Below are 18,060 nucleotides of genomic sequence, written 5' to 3' on the forward strand. Positions count from 1 at the left end.
CCATTGCAGGCAGAAAATGTGGCTGTATGCTTCGAAAGCAATGTCCTTGTTCAAAGATGAATGTGTTGCAAAATATCAAGCATTTCTCCACATAGCGGATGACTGGATGAAGTGAGTTGTCATTTTTTTTAATGTACTTTAAAATTTGATGAGAGTTTTTGCCCACTTTGGGATCAACTGCTAGATTTATAATCCCGAGCCTGTTGACGTATTTGTAACTAATGAGCACCAACAGTGTGCTGTCACCATTGACAGTCAATTTAGCAGCGGAGTTACAAACACCACCGTATGAAATTTATGGGTATGAAAAAACAGCCAGCTGGTCCATCAAGCCTGCCCCAAACCATGATGGCTGGAGCATCATAAATAAACACTTCTTCCCTCCCCCACAGCCATGTAATCTCCTGGGAGAGGTAAAAATCTAGCAAATAAAGCCCAGGGCAAATAAGGGATAAAATACTCTTGAAAATTTCTCATATGATCGAAACCAGCCCAGGAGATCACGCGGATCAAGTGTTCAAATTTTCGCGCATTCGCGGTTTCTCCCATATAAAAGCTGGTGAGCGGCCTGTGCAGGCCCTCCAGACTGCTCAGCTTAGCGAGAACATTGGTCCTAACATCGCTTCATGTTGCTCGGTGTCAAATTGTGTCTTGTAAGACTCCAATGAAGCGCCTTGAGGCGTTTTATTACGTTGAAGGCGCTATATGAATGCAAGTTGTGGTTGCTTGTTCTAGCTTTCCCCATTTAATTGCAGAAATGTAATCCTTTTGGTAATGCAGCAGTAATGTTGCTGCAGGTCAGTGACCGTGTAACCCGAGTTGGCTGTAATGAGTTCTCTTTGTCCACAGGAAGACGTATTTTCTGAGAAAGCAGATGCTGAATGTTGCGAATCAGTTTGTAAACATCGAGCAGGAAGTACTTACATACCAAGAGCACATCAAAAAGGTACAGCTATTTGGTCTCTGGAGTGATGACCAACCAATTTTTTTTGTTTAATTTGTTTTGGGACATGGGTGACTCTGACGAGGCCGAACTTGTTGCCCATCCTTAATTGCCCTGAGAAGTTGGTGGTATCCCTTCTCGAGTCGTGCCTGTTTGACTTGCTTGACTGATTGGCTTGCCGAGCCACTTCAGAGGCCATTAAGGGCCAGCCATGTGGAGCTGGAGTCACACTTGGGTTGCCACCCCTCCAGGATTGTCCTGGAGTTTCCAGGAATTAAACGTTGACCTCCAGCACACTGCTACGAGCAGACCCGGGCGAAAAATCACAAGGGGCGTTTAAAAAAAAATTGGATGCTTTTAAAATTTTTTGAACACTTATTTATTAGTTATAAAAATATTGGCGATAGGAGAAAAGGCTGTTTGACTGGCAGTCAAGAACCATCCAATTGGGTAATGAAGAGTATTCGCTTTTCAATTGGTGTGAGAAGGCGGGGCGCTGAAAGGATGGATGTATTGGGCGACCAGTGGTGGCCGTTGAAGGCGGGAAGTCATGTGATTAAACCTTCAGGAATACGGCCAGCTAGACCTGGCACCCTCAAGTCGCTGATGGGCCAGGCCAGGTTGGGGAGACGGGCAATGTCCACTTTAATTTTTTTTTGGGTGCGCGGCCCCTTTAATGGGCTGCAGGGTCCATTCAAATTTCCGCACATGCGCGGTTTTTCCATTCAAACGTTGGTGAGCCGGCTGCGCAGGATCTCCAGCGTGGCCGCGCAGCTCAAAGGGCACATTGGTGACCGGTTTCTTTCTCTGGCCCGTTTTCAGTCGTCATTTTCTTTCTGCTGCCAGCCCACAAATGACCAGATTCTTTGCCACGGTGGGACTTGGCGCTCGCGCACCCTCTGGGTTGTTGGCCCAGTACCATAAACACTATGCTACCGTACCTTAATTTAATTTGCCCACGGTTGTTTGGTTGTGGTGTGATTGAGTTATACAGAAACATTTGTGCTGAATTATGACTGAAGTCTTTTCTCTCTCTTTTGCTTTCACAGCTGCAGGAGCTGCTGCCTCAGAAAGCGCTCATGGCAACGTCTAGTGACTGGAAGCCTCCAGTGTCCCAAGGCTACCCAAGTCAGAATACTTTGATGGAAATGACCATTGGGTAAATACTTTCAGTTGATATCAAATGGAACATAAGAAATAAAAACAGGAAATGCTGGAAATACTCAGCAGGTCAGTCAGCATCTGTGGAGAGAGAAACAGAGTTAACGTTTCAGGTCGTTGACCTTGCGTCAGAACTGGAAAGAATTGGAGATGTAACAGGTTTTTAAGCAAGTGCAGGGGCAGGGAAAGGGGGGAGGGGAGGAAAGAACAAAAGGGAAGGTCTGTGATTGGGTGGAAGGCAGCAGAGATTAAATGACAAAAGGGATGATGGTGCATGGTAATGGGACAAGTAAAGAAACAAAAGATGGGTCTAGAGGAGGTGTGAATGGGAATAGCAGAATCATCACAAACAGCTGCCGTCCGATAAAATGGGAGCAGAGGTTATGAGCGGGCTGCATAGAGCGGCATTAAACGGAGTGCACTTAAACAGAGTGTTTGTTTTATTTGGGAATTTGGAAAGGGTGGGAATTCGGAGAAGAGGGGGCTGGAGTTGCTGGTTTTTGCCGACACTACTTGTAGTGCTTTGTGTTCCAGGTAGATATTTAATTTCATTACCCGTAACTTAATCTGGATCAAGTAAGTAGTCAGAAAACTAAACTGTAAGCTAAGTAACTTAAATACAAATTACATTTAATTAAATAGAACAAGGTCATATAGGGATGGCAATGCAGGTGGAGTGCCGCAATTGCAGCATGTGGGAGTTTGTGGAGAGCATTGTGATCCCGGATAACCATGTTTGCAGTAAGTGCCTGCATCTTGAGGAACTTCAGATCAGAGTTTTTGAGCTGGAGTCTGAGGTGCAGACATTGCGGGCCATCAGGGATGAGGAGTGTTACCTGGACACTTTGATCCAGGAGACAGTCACACCCCTTAGGTTAGGTAGTGGTACAGGTCTGGTTAGTGGTCAGGGACAGGAGGGTGTGACTGCAACTCAGGCAGGCAAGGGGACCTCGGGTGCAGTGCTGAAGGAGCCTCGGAATTTGTCCTTATCCAACAGGTATGAGGTTCTTGCTGCCTGTGTGGATGAGGGAAAAGCCTGCAAGATGGATGAGCAGGCTGACCATGGCACCGTGGTGCAGGAGGCCATTCAAGTGGAGGGAGTGAAAGAGAATGTAGTTGTGGTAGGGGACAGTATAGTTAGAGGGATAGATACTGTTCTCTGCAGCCGCGACCAGGAGTTCCAAAGGTTGTGTTGCCTGCCAGGGTTAAAGACATCTCCTCAATTAATGGGACTAAAAGTCGATAAATCTCAAGGACCGGATGACCTACATCCTAGGGTTTTGAAAGAGGTGGCCATTGGGATAGTGGACGCATTGGTTGTCATCTTCCAAAATTCTATCGATTCTGGAACGGTTCCTGCAGATTGGAGGATAGCAAATGTAACCCCGCTATTTAAAAAAGGAGGGAGAGAGAAAACGGGGAACTACAGACCTGTTAGCCTCACATCAGTAGTTGGGAAAATGCTGGAATTTATTATAAAGGAAGCAATAACTGGGCACTTAGAAACTAATAGTTAAGATTGGGCAGAGTCAACATGGATTTATGAAAGGGAAACCCTGTTTGACAAACCTATTGGAGTTCTTTGAGGATGTAACTAGTGGAGTAGACAAAGGGGAACCGGTAGATGTGTATTTAGATTTTCAGAAGGCCTTCGATAAGGTCCCACACAAGAGGTTGGTGAACAAAATTAGGGCACATGGAATTGGGGGTAATATACTAGCATGGATTGAGAATTGGTTAACAGAAAACAAAGAGTAGGGATAAATGGCCTTTTTCAGTATGGCAGGCTGTGACTAGTGGGGTACCGCAAGGATCGGTGCTTGGGCCCCAGCTGTTCACAATCTATATCAATGATTTGGATGAGGAGACTAAATGTAACATTTCCAAATTTGCTGATGACACAAAGCTAGGTGGCAGTGTCAGTTGCGAAGAGGATGTGAAGAGGCTTCAAGGGGATCTCGACAGGCTCAGTGAGCGGGCGAGTACATGGCAGATGGATTATAATGTGGATAAATGTGATGTTATCCACTTTGGTAGAAAAAACAGAAAGGCAGAGTATTTCCTAAATGGTGAAAGATTGGGGAATGCAGATGCTCAAAGGGACCTGGGTGTCCTTGTACATGAGTCACTGAAAGTGAATGTGCAGGTGCAGCCAGCTATTAGGAAGGCTAAAGGTATGCTGGCCTTCATTACAAGAGGATTTGAGTACAGGAGTAAAGAAGCCTTGCTCCAATTATATAGGGCCTTGGTGAGACCACACCTGGAGTACTGTGTACAGTTTTGGTCTCCTTACCTAAGGAAGGATATACTTGCCATAGAGGGAGTGCAACGAAGGTTCACGAGATTGATTTCTGAGATGGCGGGACTGTCGTATGAGAAGGCCTGTATTCTCTTGAATTCAGAAGAATGAGAGGGGATCTCATTGAAGCATACAAAATTATTACAGGGCTTGATAGGGTGGATGCTGGGAGAATGTTTCCATTGGCAGGGGAGTCTAGAACCAGGGGCCACAGCCTCAGGGTAAAGGGTAGGCCATTCAGGACTGAGATGAGAAGAAATTTCTTCACACAGAGGGTGGTGAATCTTTGGAATTCTCTACCCCAGAGGGCTGTGGAGGCTCAGTCATTGGGTATATTCAAAACAGAAGTTGATAGATTTCTGACTAGTAAGGGCATCAAGGGATATGGCGATAGGGCCGGTGAATGGAATTGAGGCCGAAGATCAGCCATGATCTCATTGAATGGTGGAGCAGGCTCGAAGGGCCAAATGGCCTACTACTCCTATTTCTTATGTAACCCCACTATTTAAGAAAGGAGGGAGAGAGAAAATGGGGAACTACAGACCAGTTAGCCTGACATCAGTAGTAGGGAAAATGCTAGAATCTATTATTAAGGATGTGATAACCGGGCACATAGAAAATAATAATAGGATTGGGCAGAGTCAACACGGATTTATGAAAGGGAAATCATGTTTGTCGAAGCATTTTTTGAGGTTGTAACTAGCAGAATCGATAAGGGGGAAACCAGTGGCTGTGGTGTATTTGGATTTTCAGAAGGCATTCGATAAGGTGCCACATGAGGTTATTAAACAAAATTAGGGCTCATGGGATTGGGGGTAATATACTAGCATGGATTGAGGATTGGTTAACGGACAGAAAACAGAGAGGAGGAATAAACGGGTCATTTTCGGGTTGGCAGGCTGTAACTAGTGGGGTACCGCAAGGATCAGTGCCTGGGCCTCAGCTATTCACAATCTACATCAATGATTTGGATGAGGGGACCAAATATAAAATATCCAAGTTTGCTGACGATACAAAACTGGGTGGGAATGTAAGTTGTGAGGAGGATGCAAGGAGGATTCATGGGGATATAGACAGGCTAAGTGAGTGGGCAAGAACATGGCAAATGGAATATAATGTGGAGAAATGTGAAGTTATCCACTTTGGTAGGAAAAATAGAAAAGCAGAGTATTTTTTAAAAGGTGCGAGATTGGGAAATGTTGGTGTTCAGAGGGACCTGGGTGTCCTTGTACACGAATCACTGAAAGTTAACATGCAGGTACAGCAAGCAATTAGGAAAGCAAATGGTATGTTGGCCTTTATTACAAGAGGATTTGAGTATAAGAGTAACAATGTCTTACTGCAATTATATAGGGCCCTGGTGAGACCACACCTGGAGCATTGTGTACAGTTTTGGTCTCCTTACCTAAGGAAGGATATACTTGCCATAGAGGGAGTGCAACGAAGGTTCACCAGACTGGGTCCTGGAATGAGGGGATTGTCCTATGAGGAGAGATTGAGTAGACTAGGCCTATATTCTCTGGAGTTTCGAAGAATGAGAGGTGACCTCGTTGAAATATACAAAATTCTTACAGGGTTTGACAGGGTAGATGTAGAGAGGATGTTTCCCCTGGCTGGGGAGTCTAGAACCAGGGGTCACAGTCTCAGAATAAGGGGTTGGCCAATTAGGACTGAGATGAGGAGAAATTTCTTCACTCAGAGGGTGGTGAATCTTTGGAATTCTCTACCCCAGAGGGCTGTGGAGGCTCAGTCGTTGAGTATATTCAAGACAGAGATCGATAGGTTGTTGAATATTAATGGAATCAAGGGATATGGGGATAGTGCAGGAAAGTGGAGATGAGGTAGAAGATCAGCCATGATCTTATTGAATGGCGGAGCAGGCTCGAGGGGCCAAATGACCTATTCCTGCTCCTATTTCTTATGTTTGTATGATCTGAAATTGTTGAACTCAGTGTTGAGCCCTGAAGGACTGCTGTGTATTTCCAGCATTTTCTGTTTTTATTTTGGATTTCCAACATTCACAGTCTTTTGCTTTTGTAAAATAAAGAGCTGATTTCATACGTTCAGTGCTGTGAAAGAACTTAACTGCCAATTCACCAACCGTAGCTCGATCACTACTTAGTTTATATCGTGTGTATGGCTACCTCCCGCAGACTGTTGCAACTTGGCAGAGAAAAGTTGATCTTCAGCAGGATGTGATTGTAATTGAACTTTCATAGCTTTTGACTGCCGAGAGGAAACTTGTAGCGTTTATATTGATTTATTCCTGTACAGATTTAATTTACAACCAGCTCACCTAGTTTAATTAACATGGGGAAATTGATTTACTGGATTGTTAAGTACTGCATACCATTGATAAAATGAATAGTCAGGGCAGTAAATCACGAGAGTGCCTCTCTCTCTAGATTTGTGTCCTACACCATAAGAACAAGTATTACAAACATAAGAATTAGGAGCAGGAGTCGGCCACACGGCTCCTCGAACCTGCTCCGCCATTCAATAAGATCATGGCTGACCTTCGACCTCAACTCCACTTTCTCACCTGATCCCCATATCCCTTGATTCCCCTAGAGTACAAAAATCTATCGATCTCAGCCTCGAATATACTCAAAGACTCAGCATCCACAGCCCTCTGGGGTAGAGAAATCCAAAGATTCACCACCCTCTGAGTGAAGAAATTCCTCCTCATCTCGGTCTTAAATGGCCAACCCCTTATCCTGAGACTGTGCCCCCTAGTTCTAACTCTCCAGCCAGGGGAAAGAACCTCGCAGCATCTACCCTGTCAATCCCCCTCAGAATCTTATATGTTTCAATGAGATCACTTCTCATTCTTCTAAACTCCAGAGGCCCAGTCAGATAGGATTGAGCAAAATAAAAAATCATCTGGCACATCAGGCCTGCTCTTCCAATGGGTGGTGTACAATTTGTGTGGTCACGGACTCCTTCCCACTTATCTGACTCCCCAAGGGAGGTGAATAATCGAAAGGTGTAAAACTTACAAGGAGGACTCTGAATTTTCCCCCATCGCTGGCATCAATCGTGAGCTCTTCCCTCTAATCCAGGATTGCACAAACAAATGTTTTCATTAAAGGCTGCGCCGGGGTAGCCGCATGCAGAAAGCCTGGCAGACAAAGCCTGGCGGACTGAGCCGATGTTTGACCCGCAGTCGAGGATGGATCAGTGGGAGGACTGGGATCTGTGACAGGTCCACGACAACAACAACTTACATTTGTATAGCACCCTTATAACATAATAAAACGTCCCAAGGCACTTCACAGGAGCGTTATCCAAAAGCAAGATTTGTCACCGAGCCGTATAAGGGGCAGATGACCAAAAGCTTGGGTCAAAGGGGTAGTGTGGTGTATGTGCCTTTAAGAGCCCCTGTGTACTGTAATGCCGGTAATGGCCACTCGGGCTATATAAGCCTGTATAGTGTCTTGTATCTGTTAGTTCACCTCCAGACTTTGTTCAGTAAACACCTGTGAAACCAACTCCTGCATTCCGTGTCTCCATTAACACACGGATACAACAGGTAGGTTTTAAGGAGTGTCTTAATGGAGGAAAGAGAGGCGGAGAGGTTTAGGGAGGAAATTCCAAAGCTTAGGGACTAGGCAGCTGAAGGCACGGCCGCCAATGGTGGAGCGATTAAAATCGACGATGTTCAAGAGACTAGAATTGACGGAGCGCAGAGATCTCGGGGGACTATAGAGCTGGAGGAGATTACAGAGATAGGGAGGGGCGAGGCCATGGAGGGATTTGAAAACAAGGATGAGAATTTTAGAATTGAGGCGTTGCTTAATTGGGAGCCAATGTAGGTCAACGAGCACAGGGGTGATGGGTGAACAGGACTTGATGCGAATTAGGACACGGGCAGCCGAGTTTTGGATGACCTCAAGTTTATGGAGGGTAGAACTAGGGAGCCTGGCAGGGAGTGCGATGAAATAAATAAACCACAAGTGATCTGTTTCCCTGATCCATCAGTAATAGTAATCCAGTTTGAGTCTAGTATATCCAAACCAGCATATCTGGTCCACTATGGATGAGCATTGAGAGGATAATTCTACCTCTTGGTAGAGTATTCCCCAACTCTGGGCCTCTTGCGCATCCCTGATTTTCATCGCTCCATCAATGGTGGCCGTGCCTTCAGCTGCCTAGGCCCTAAGCTCTGGAATTGCCTCCCTAAACCTCTCCGCCTCTCTACACCCCTCTCCTCCTTCAAGATGCTCCTTAAAACCTACCTCTTTGACTAAACCTTTTTGTCCACCACGTGTCCTAATATCTCCTTATGTGGCTCGGTGTCCAATTTTGTGAAGCATCTTGGGACGTTTTTACTACGTTAAAGGCGCTATATAAATACAAGTTGTTGTTGGTATATAGTGGGATGCTTGAGGAACTGTTTTAATAATTCGATTCCCCTCCAGACTGTGATTAAGTAGAATTTTTTGTTTGCAATATGATTTGGTGTGAAAATTGAAATGGGAGAGAGGTGTCATGATTGATGAGCAATGGCCGTATAACACAAGTAGAATGAGAGGAAAGAGAGAAACACAAACTTGCCGTAAGCGCAAAAAATTACATTTATTCTCGTGAAGAATGTGTCTCGAGGATTTCCTTTTTAAAATTGAACCAACTTGGTCATAAATAACAGAAGTTAAACTATATTGAGTGTACGATGGGAAAGGCAGATAGTGCAAGACATAAATCTCTTAAAACGGGACTACATCCCTTGGAATGTCCTCTTGGGACTCTTTACCATCCAATGGTATATGAAAGTCGGCTTAATTAAAAGAATGAGCAGCATTGTAACCTCAGAGGTGAATACTTCTTTGTAAAAGAACATAGTCTTAGGTTTTTGATGCTGAATGGTATTTCGCTACATAAAATTAATCATATTCAATGGCCCAGAAATTCGGGTCTCCACGGGTGAATACGCATGGGGTACTCACCCGTAGGCTCAATGGAAGTGCCGGTTTTCTGCATGCACTGCGCATGTGCGGGAAACCGGCACTTCCGTTCCCCTGAAAGAAGGGGTTCAGAGGTCGAACGCATGCGCAGGACAGGCTGCGCGTGCGCGTCAAACTTACGTTTTTTTTTACAGGTTTTCCCGGGAGGGTAAGTCTCCAGGAGTTAGACATTTAAAAAGCAGGCGTAGGCCTGCTTTTTACAAGGTAAGTGGTGAATTAATTAAAATTAAAACATTTTTTCCACAGGTTTATTATTTTTTAATACTTTAAAGAAAGGTAAGTTTATTTTTAGCCCCGTTAGAAAATAAAATTATTCTTTTCAAAAATTTAAATTATTGTTTATAATAGTTATTTCATGTAATTTCTAGTTTATTTAAAAAATGTGGTGATTTTTAAAAATTTGTTTGAAGATTTAGTGATGTTTTGGGGCCCGTAGTATTTCTAAGTTTTGACAGCGCTTCCTGTCAAATTTATGAATGGGCATTTCCCTGCTCCGATTGGCTCCCCATGGCCCACGTGATCCCAGGGGACGCATCGAACTAACTGCGCCCCTGGGATACGCAAGCACTGCGCGCCGGCAGTTGGAGCAGGCCCAGGATTGGAATCCCACGCGGGCCCACAGCTCAACGGCCGGCGCGCTAGGTAGGTGCAGGTCGGGGGCTTGCACCCGCGGGAAGCCCCCGACCCGAATTTCTGGGCCAATGTTGATATTTTACATTGCAGAGTTACAGAAATTGCTTTAAGTTTCAGAGTTGTGATTTTTAAATGGCATTTGGTCTCGTCACAGTTGATCGTAAGTGGACAGAATTAGTCTGACGTATTCTTCCTCTTCAAAATATATTTTTTTTGATCTTTCTGTAGAATGAGGAAACTGAAGGAAGAAATGGAAGGAGTCGTTAAGGAGCTTGCTGAAAATAATCACATCCTGGAAAGGTAAATACAGTCCAAATTTGGTAACTGAGCAAACACCACACGGAACTAAGGTGGTGACACAGAGATAACTGTAAATAGAAAGAACTTGTATTTATACAGCGCCTTCCACGGCTTCAGAATGTCCCAAAGCGCTTCACAGCTAATTACTTTTTTTCAAGTGTTGTAATGTAGGGAAACATGGCAGCCAATTTGCACAACAGCAATGTGATAATGACCAGATAATCTGGTTCGGTGTTGTTGGTTGAGGGACAAATACTGGCCAGGACACCCTCTTCTTCGAAGAAGTCCCATGGGCTCTTTTATGTCCACCTGAGAGGGCAGACTGTTTAACGTCTCATCCGAAAGACGGCACCTCCAGCCGTGCGGCGCTCCCTCAGCACTGCACTGGGAGTGTCAGCCTAGATTTTTGTGCTCAAGTCTCTGGAGTGGGACTTGAACCCACAACCTTCTGACTCCGAGGCGAGTGTGCTACCCACTGAGCCACGGCTTAACACCTAACTGCTGAAAATTTGGAAAGAAAAACAGAATGCTGGAAATAAAGAGAGATTTTTGTCATTTGAAACCTTGAAAATTAAGGGGGGGGGGATTTTGTTAAAATGAGCAGTTTTAAGGCTTTTAAAATATTCTGTTAGTATTTGAAAAGAGTACAGACTGGGTCAAGTTTTGGATGTAGATCCTTTATTCAATCCACACGCACCCTGCCTGTTTTCAGATACTGAAGGACCTGCTGTGTATTTCCAGCATTTTAATAATATAAAGACATAATTGTACTTGGAAATAGATTTTCCTTCTCATTCCTGATTCCTTTCTAAACTAGAAGCGTGCAGATCCGTCTATGTGTGCATCCTCAAACAGTGAACTTCACAGCCTGAGCACTTTGTGCTCTATACACAGACTCTTGTCTGTTATTTTCACTGTTTGTAAGTTATCATTTCACTTTTTTTGGGGGGGACCTGCATTCGGTCCCAATCTCCCAGCGCATTGAATTGAAAATTCTCACCTTGAAATTCCTCCACAGCCAAGCCATGCCCTATCACTGCAACGAGGGGGAGGTTCCTTGTTGTGTTATTGTGCACCAGTCGCTGAAGGTAAGCATGCAGGTGCAGCAGGCGGTTAAGAAGGCAAATGGTATGTTGGCCTTCATAGTGAGAGGGTTCAAGTACAGGAACAAGGATGTCTTGCTACAGTTGTACAGGGCCTTGGTGAGACCGCACCTTGAGTATTGTGTGCAGTTTTGGTCACCTTACCTGAGGAAGGACGTTCTTGCCATGGAGGGAGTGCAGCGAAGATTCACCAGGGATGGCAGGAATGACGTATGAGGAGAGATTGGGTCGATTGGGCTTATACTCACTGGAGTTTAGATGATTGAGAGGGGATCTCATCGAAACCTATAAAATTCTGTCAGGTCTGGACAGACTAGATGCAGGAAGGATGTTTCGGATGGCCGGAGAGTCCAGAACCAGGGATCGCAGTCTAAGAATAAGTGGTAAGCCATTTAGGACTGAAATGAGGAGGAATTTCTTCACCCAGAGAGTGGTGAACCTGTGGAATTCTCTGCCACAGAGGGCGGTGGAGGCCAATTCATTAAATATATTCAAGAAAGAGTTGGATATATTTCTTGAGGCTAAAGGGGGATCAAGGGATATGGGGAGAAAGCAGGGACAGGGTACTGAATTTGGATGATCAGCCATGATCTCATTGAATGGCGGAGCAGGCTCGAAGGGCCGAATGGCCTACTCCTGCTCCTATCTTCTATGTTTCCAGAGATGGCGGGGGCGGGCGAGGCCACAGAGGGATTTGTAAACGAGGATGAGAATTTTAAAATCGAGGCATTGCCGGACTGGGAGCCAATGTTGGTCAGCGAGCACAGGGGAGGTGATGGATGAGTGGGACATTGGTGGCAGAACTTTCTCCCTAAATCCCACCATCTCTCCACCCTTTTCAAAACCTTCTCAAACACCATCTTTTTGACATAGCCTTTGGTCACTGTGCCTAACTCTTCCACTGTGGCTCAGCACCTGTTCTTTATTTTACTTATTTTATCTCTTTTCCTCACCTCCACTAAAGCACCTTAGGTTCAGTTAGGCACTTAACAACCTTCTGGACTCGACATTAAGTTCAACAATTGCACATCATAACCACTTGTCCCATTTTTTTCAGACACCAGGTGCTGGTAATGGTTCTGTTGCCACTTACGCCTCCTCTAGACCCATCTTACGTTTCGTTACTTGTTCCATTGCCGCCCCCTTTTGCCTCGCACCATCATCCCTTTTGTCCTTTAATCTCTCCTGCCTTCCACCCTATCGCAGACCTTCCTTTTTGTTCTTTCCTCCCCTCCCCCCTTTCCCTGCCTCTGCTTGCTTAACACCCGTTACATAAGAACGTAAGAATTAGGAGCAGGAGTCGGCCATACGGCCCCTCGAGCCTGCTCCGCCATTCAGTAAGATCATGGCTGATCTTCGACCTGAACTTCACTTTCCCCACCCTATCCCCATATCCCTTGATTTCTCTGGAGTCCAAAAATCTATCGCTCTCAGCTTTGAATATACTCAACGACTGAGCAACCACAGCCCTCTGGGGCAGAGAATTCCAAAGATTCACCACCCTCCGAGTGAAGAAATTCCTCCTCATCTCAGACTTAAGAGGCTGACCCCTTATCCTGAGACTATGCCCTCTAGTTCTAGACTCTCCAGCCAGGGGAAACAATGTCTCAGCATTTATCCTGTCAATCCCCCTCAGAATCTTATGTTTCAATGAAATCACCTCTCATTCTTCTAAACTCCAGACAGTATAGGCTCAGTCTCTCCTCATAGGACAGCCCTCTCATCCCAGGAATCAATCCAGTGAACCTTTGTTGCCCCGCCTCCAAGGCAAGTATATCCTTAAGTAAGGAGACCAAAACTGTGATATATCTCTAACTTTTTCCAGTTCTGACGAAAGGTCATCAACGTGAAACGTTAACTCTGTTTCTCGCTCTACAGATGCTGCCTGACGTGCTGAGTGTTTCCAGCATTTTCTGTTTTTATTTCAGATTTCCAGCATCCACAGTATTTTGTTTTTATTAAAAAAAAGTTTTAAATGTATTTATTCCTGGGATGTAGGCGTCGCTGGCAAGGCCAGCATTTATTGCCCATCCCTAATTGCCCTTGAGAAGGTGGTGGTGAGCCGCCTTCTTGAACCGCTGCAGTCCTCGTGGTGAAGGTACTCCCACAGTGCTGTTAGGGAGGGAGTTCCAGGATTTTGACCCAGCGACGATGAAGGAACGGCCGATATACTTCCAAGTCAGGGTGGTGTGTGACTTGGAGGGGAACTTGGAGGTGCTGGTGTTCCCATGCGCCTGCTGCCCTTGTCCTAGGTGGAAGAGGTCGTGGGTTTGGGAGGTGGTGCCGAAGAAGCCTTGGCAAGTTGCTGCAGTGCATCTTGTAGATGGTACACACTGCAGCCATGGTACGCCAGTGGTGGAGGGAGTGAATGTTGAAGGTGGTGGATGGGGTGCCAATCAAGCTGTTGGTCATTATAATCCCAATATTCATTATCTCACTGACTTTGCTCATTAGCTTACCCTCCTCCCCTCCCCCTGTTCACTGTGCCCTTTGAGGACTCGGATAAGATTGGAATACGCTAAACATGGAATTATGATCCCTGCGCACTGCAGCACATTGATACAGTACACACCGCGCTCCAATACACACACACACCTGCATACCAAACCTGAGAGATCACCAGAGTCTCATGAAGTTTTTTAATTCATTGATTATTAATCTGTTTGCAATATGGGTGCATGGAAACTGTGTCTGTCAAAAAAAAAATCTCACCTGCAAACAGGTTTTGTAACTGAAATCCAGTGTGTTCTATTCATGTAACAGTAAATCTCAGTCATCTTCCTTTGGCAGCAGTTGTATTAGAATTACTGGTTTTATTGGCATGTGAATAAGTCAGTAAAAAAAGGAAATTAACCCTTTAGTAATGCCTAAAAAATTAACCCTTTAGTAATGTCTAAAAAATTAACCCTTTAGTAATGTCTAAAAAATTAACCCTTTAGTAATGTCTAAAAAATTAACCCTTTAGTAATGTCTAAAAATTAACCCTTTAGTAATGTCTAAAAATTAACCCTTTAGTAATGTCTAAAAAATTAACCCTTTAGTAATTTCAAAAAGTAAGTTTCTCAGATTTGGCGTTTTTTTGAATGCCCCTGATTTCCATCATGTTTTCCGTGATTCTAAAATCCGTCCTCTGTCATAACTCTTTCTTCCCACAAAGAGGGTTTGGCTCTGTTCTCTGTGATGATAATCTTGTATTTGTCTCCAACAGGTTTGGAGCTTTGACTGTGGATGGAGGAATTCAAAATACCGATCGCCTCTAAATGGAAGTGAACAGTCCCGTATGGTTCAACAGGAGCCCACTATCCGCTGCAATTATCGGTCCCAGTGCGACCTGTTCTTGATCTTTTCATCCTGTAAACATGTGCATGGAAGGAAAACTGTCAATCTCGGCATCGTTTCTTCTCCCCTTTTTGAGCTTATTCTCTTAGTCTCATTTTTTGGTATTTTTTTTTCCACTCCTCATTGTCCATGTCAATCGCTCGATGGCAAAAGCCTATAACGCCATTCCGTGTATTCCCAAATGTACTTATTGTGCAGGCTGTGCTATGCTTTTTAGTGGTGTCGAAACAAACCTGTACGCAATAGTGTCGTGTTTACTTCAATTCGCAACAGCGGCTTGCGTTTATTTAGCGACTGCTGCAGCTAAAATGGCCCAAGGCGTTTCACGGTACGGGCCAGCGGCAAACAGGAGGAGGAGCGGGAATTGGGGAAACTGGTCGAAAGCATGGTCGCAGAGGGTAGGTTTAGGACGTTAGAAGGTTGGGGGATGGGGTGGGGGGGGGCGGGGTAGTATGGAGACATGGTGACTGTACAACGCTTCACAGCCGCCCCTCCCCCCGGCCCTTTACAAATCTCTGCTGGGTGCCACTTGCCACAGAGGAATTTGCAGGGCTGTTTAATATGGCTGAGGCCTTGTCTACAAACATTTTTGGCATGTACTTTCCAAATTTTAACTTCAGATGAGTCCCACGTTGAAGCTTCTTACATTTATTACTGTGCAAACATGGAACCTAAATAATCGGACTAAATCAATTGAACTTAAAGGCTGAATGTGCCTTTGTAAAGAATGTGAATACAGCCCCTTTTATTTGTGTTTGTGTGTGTATATATTGTATATAGTTGTATGCATAACTTAACATTTAAATCTTCTATTGAATAGAACAGCAAGCGCAGATGGAAACTGCAAATTTTATATTAAAGCAAGTAGGGAGACAATAGATGTTACAACAGTTTTGCTGTCATGTCCCTTAGAACTACATAGACTAATAGCCACTGATTCTAAATGCTATGTAGTCCCTCCTTTGTAATCAAGTTGCACTCTTAATTGACACTGACAGCAAAAATAAGGCAGTATTTCTTGTATTCTCTAAGTAGCTATAAGTAGCTAAAAAATTATATTTTCAAACCCTTATGATCCAGAATACAGTCGATAATTTAGTTTGTGGAACAGCATTGGTTTCAAAATGCAGCCTGCATAAATTGACGAAAGATATTCTGATGCTGACTGGACTAAATACTATAGAAAATAGTCAATATTTTTGATGCGGAAACATGTAAATCTCTTCTGGTGCAGTGAAGACCTGCACAATGGGTCCAGGTTATACTTTCAATAAAGTAATGAACATCTCTGTTTAGCAACCTGTTATATCTACTTGTATGCTGTATGATTAGAAACCATCAATAATATATTAAAAAATCTTACATCTGCGTGCACTGCCTGCCTACTGAATCTTTCTTCCCGTTGTCGTGTCATTTTTTTTTTAAATGATACATTCTGATGTCTGCATTTATGATGGAACTGTCCTTGCGTTACACTTTATTTATTACAACACATAGAAACATAGAAGATAGGAGCAGGAGTAGGCCATTCGGCCCCTTGAGCCTGCTCCGCCATTCAATGAGACCATGGCTGAGCAAACTCAGTACCCTGTCCTTGCCTTCTCCCCATATCCCTTGATCCCTTTAGCCTTAAGAAATATATCTAACTTCTTCTTGAATATATTTAATGAATTGGCCTCAACTGTCTTTTGTGGTAGAGAATTCCACAGGTTCACCACTCTCTGGGTGAAGAAATTCCTCCTCATCTCAGTCCTAAATGGCTTACCCCTTATCCTTAGACTGTGACCCCTGGTTCTGGACTCCCCCGCCATCGGGAACATCCTTCCTGCATCTAGTCTGTCTAGCTGGTGTCTCAGCAGGTGGGATGAATAAACAAATCCCTTCCCACACACTGAGCAGGTGAACGGACTGTCCCCGGTGTGACTGCGCCGATGAACCTCCGATGCAGAGGGGGAACTGAATCCCTTTCCGCTGTCCCCACCTTTACCCGGTTTCTCCCCGGTGTGACGGTGCACGTGCCTCGCCAGGTCAGGCAATCGGCTGAAGGAAAGTCCACGCACGGAACACGTGTGCGGTTTCTCCGCACTGTGATTGTCGCTTTCTCCTTCCATGTGCAAAGGCCGATGATATTCAGGTCCTGATGGATCCAGCGACTCTGTCAGATCTAGAGGTGATGTTTGGTCTGAGCTTCCTGTCTGTAAATGCTCCACTTCTAAAATCCTGAGTCCGAGATAAAAACACGGGACGAGGCTCTTTTGCCCAGCCAGTCCCCTTGCTGTTTATCCTCCACGTGAGCAGTAGCCCTACTTCTAGGTGCCTGCCTTGTTGGCGTATCATTTTACCCACCGTTCCTTCAACCACCTCTCTGGCCTAGTCTTCAATGTTGACATGGTCTCTGCTTCAGTGACTAACTCCAGGCGTGTGTTGAACAGCCTCATAACCAATGATCCCCCTGATTCTTTTTTGGGCGGCATAGCTCATTCAAACTTGCGCGCATGCGCGGTTTTTTTTTGCATTGAGAAGCCGGCTCACCGGCTGCGCGGGACCTCGAGATGGCTGCGCGGCTTAAAGGGAACGTTGTTCGTAACCCTCTTGTCGAAAAGATTTTCTCCTGCTCTTTGTCCTAAATCTTTTTGCATTTAATCTTGTATCTATGGCCCCCTCGTTCTATAAGCCTTCAACCACTGGGAACACGGGGGTGGGGGGCAATTTTGAGGCCTCCCGTCAGGCAGAAACTGGGTGCCAACAGCTCGAAAATAGCGGGGTGTGACTTTCCCTCCCATCCCCCACTGCGTGGCCAGATCGCCCGCCCGAGTCAGGTGGTGGGCCCTTTTAATATGCAAATTGTGCAGAGGACCCAAATTGCCATTTTAGAAAGAAACAATCTGCATTTATATAGTGCCTTTCACGACCGCAGGACGTCCCAAAGCGCTTTACAGTGTAGTCACTTGTAATGTAGGAAGTGCGGCAGCTAATTTGCGCACAGCAAGGTCCCACAAATAGCAATGAGATAATAGGAACAGGAGGAGGCTATTTAGCCCCTCGAGCCTATTGCGCCATTCAGTGAAATCATGGCTGAACTGTGACCTAACTTCAAATACCTGCCTTTGTCCCATAACCCTTAAATACCTTTGGTTAACAAAAATCTGTCACTCTGATGTAAAATTAACAATTGACTTAGCATGTCAATGACCAGATAATCTGTTTAGTGATGCTGGTAAGTGATTTTAGGACTCAACAGGTTGAACTGTGCACCGTGCGCACCCTGCACCGTTTCAGCTGAAGAGGAGCCAAGAGGTTTCAGTTTTTCTATATTTG

At 44.9% G+C, this 18,060-nt stretch overlaps 1 protein-coding gene across 1 annotated transcript in view; it reads left to right on the forward strand.

The window, feature by feature from the left end:
* The window catches only part of tbk1 (TANK-binding kinase 1), a 76,148-nt gene extending 60,032 nt beyond the window's left edge, over window positions 1-16,116 (forward strand). The window contains exons 17-21 of the mRNA XM_086009443.1: window positions 10-111; window positions 850-946; window positions 1,993-2,102; window positions 10,229-10,300; window positions 14,612-16,116. Of these exons, the coding sequence (XP_085865569.1) occupies window positions 10-111; window positions 850-946; window positions 1,993-2,102; window positions 10,229-10,300; window positions 14,612-14,663 (433 nt within the window). The 3' untranslated portion in view covers window positions 14,664-16,116. The remainder of the gene's footprint in view (window positions 1-9; window positions 112-849; window positions 947-1,992; window positions 2,103-10,228; window positions 10,301-14,611) is intronic.
* The last annotated feature ends 1,944 nt before the right edge of the window (window positions 16,117-18,060 follow it).

Source organism: Somniosus microcephalus, chromosome 16 (genome assembly GCF_052327205.1).
Source record: "Somniosus microcephalus isolate GS21.2 chromosome 16, FLI_Smic_1.0, whole genome shotgun sequence".
Taxonomy (NCBI): domain Eukaryota; kingdom Metazoa; phylum Chordata; class Chondrichthyes; order Squaliformes; family Somniosidae; genus Somniosus; species Somniosus microcephalus.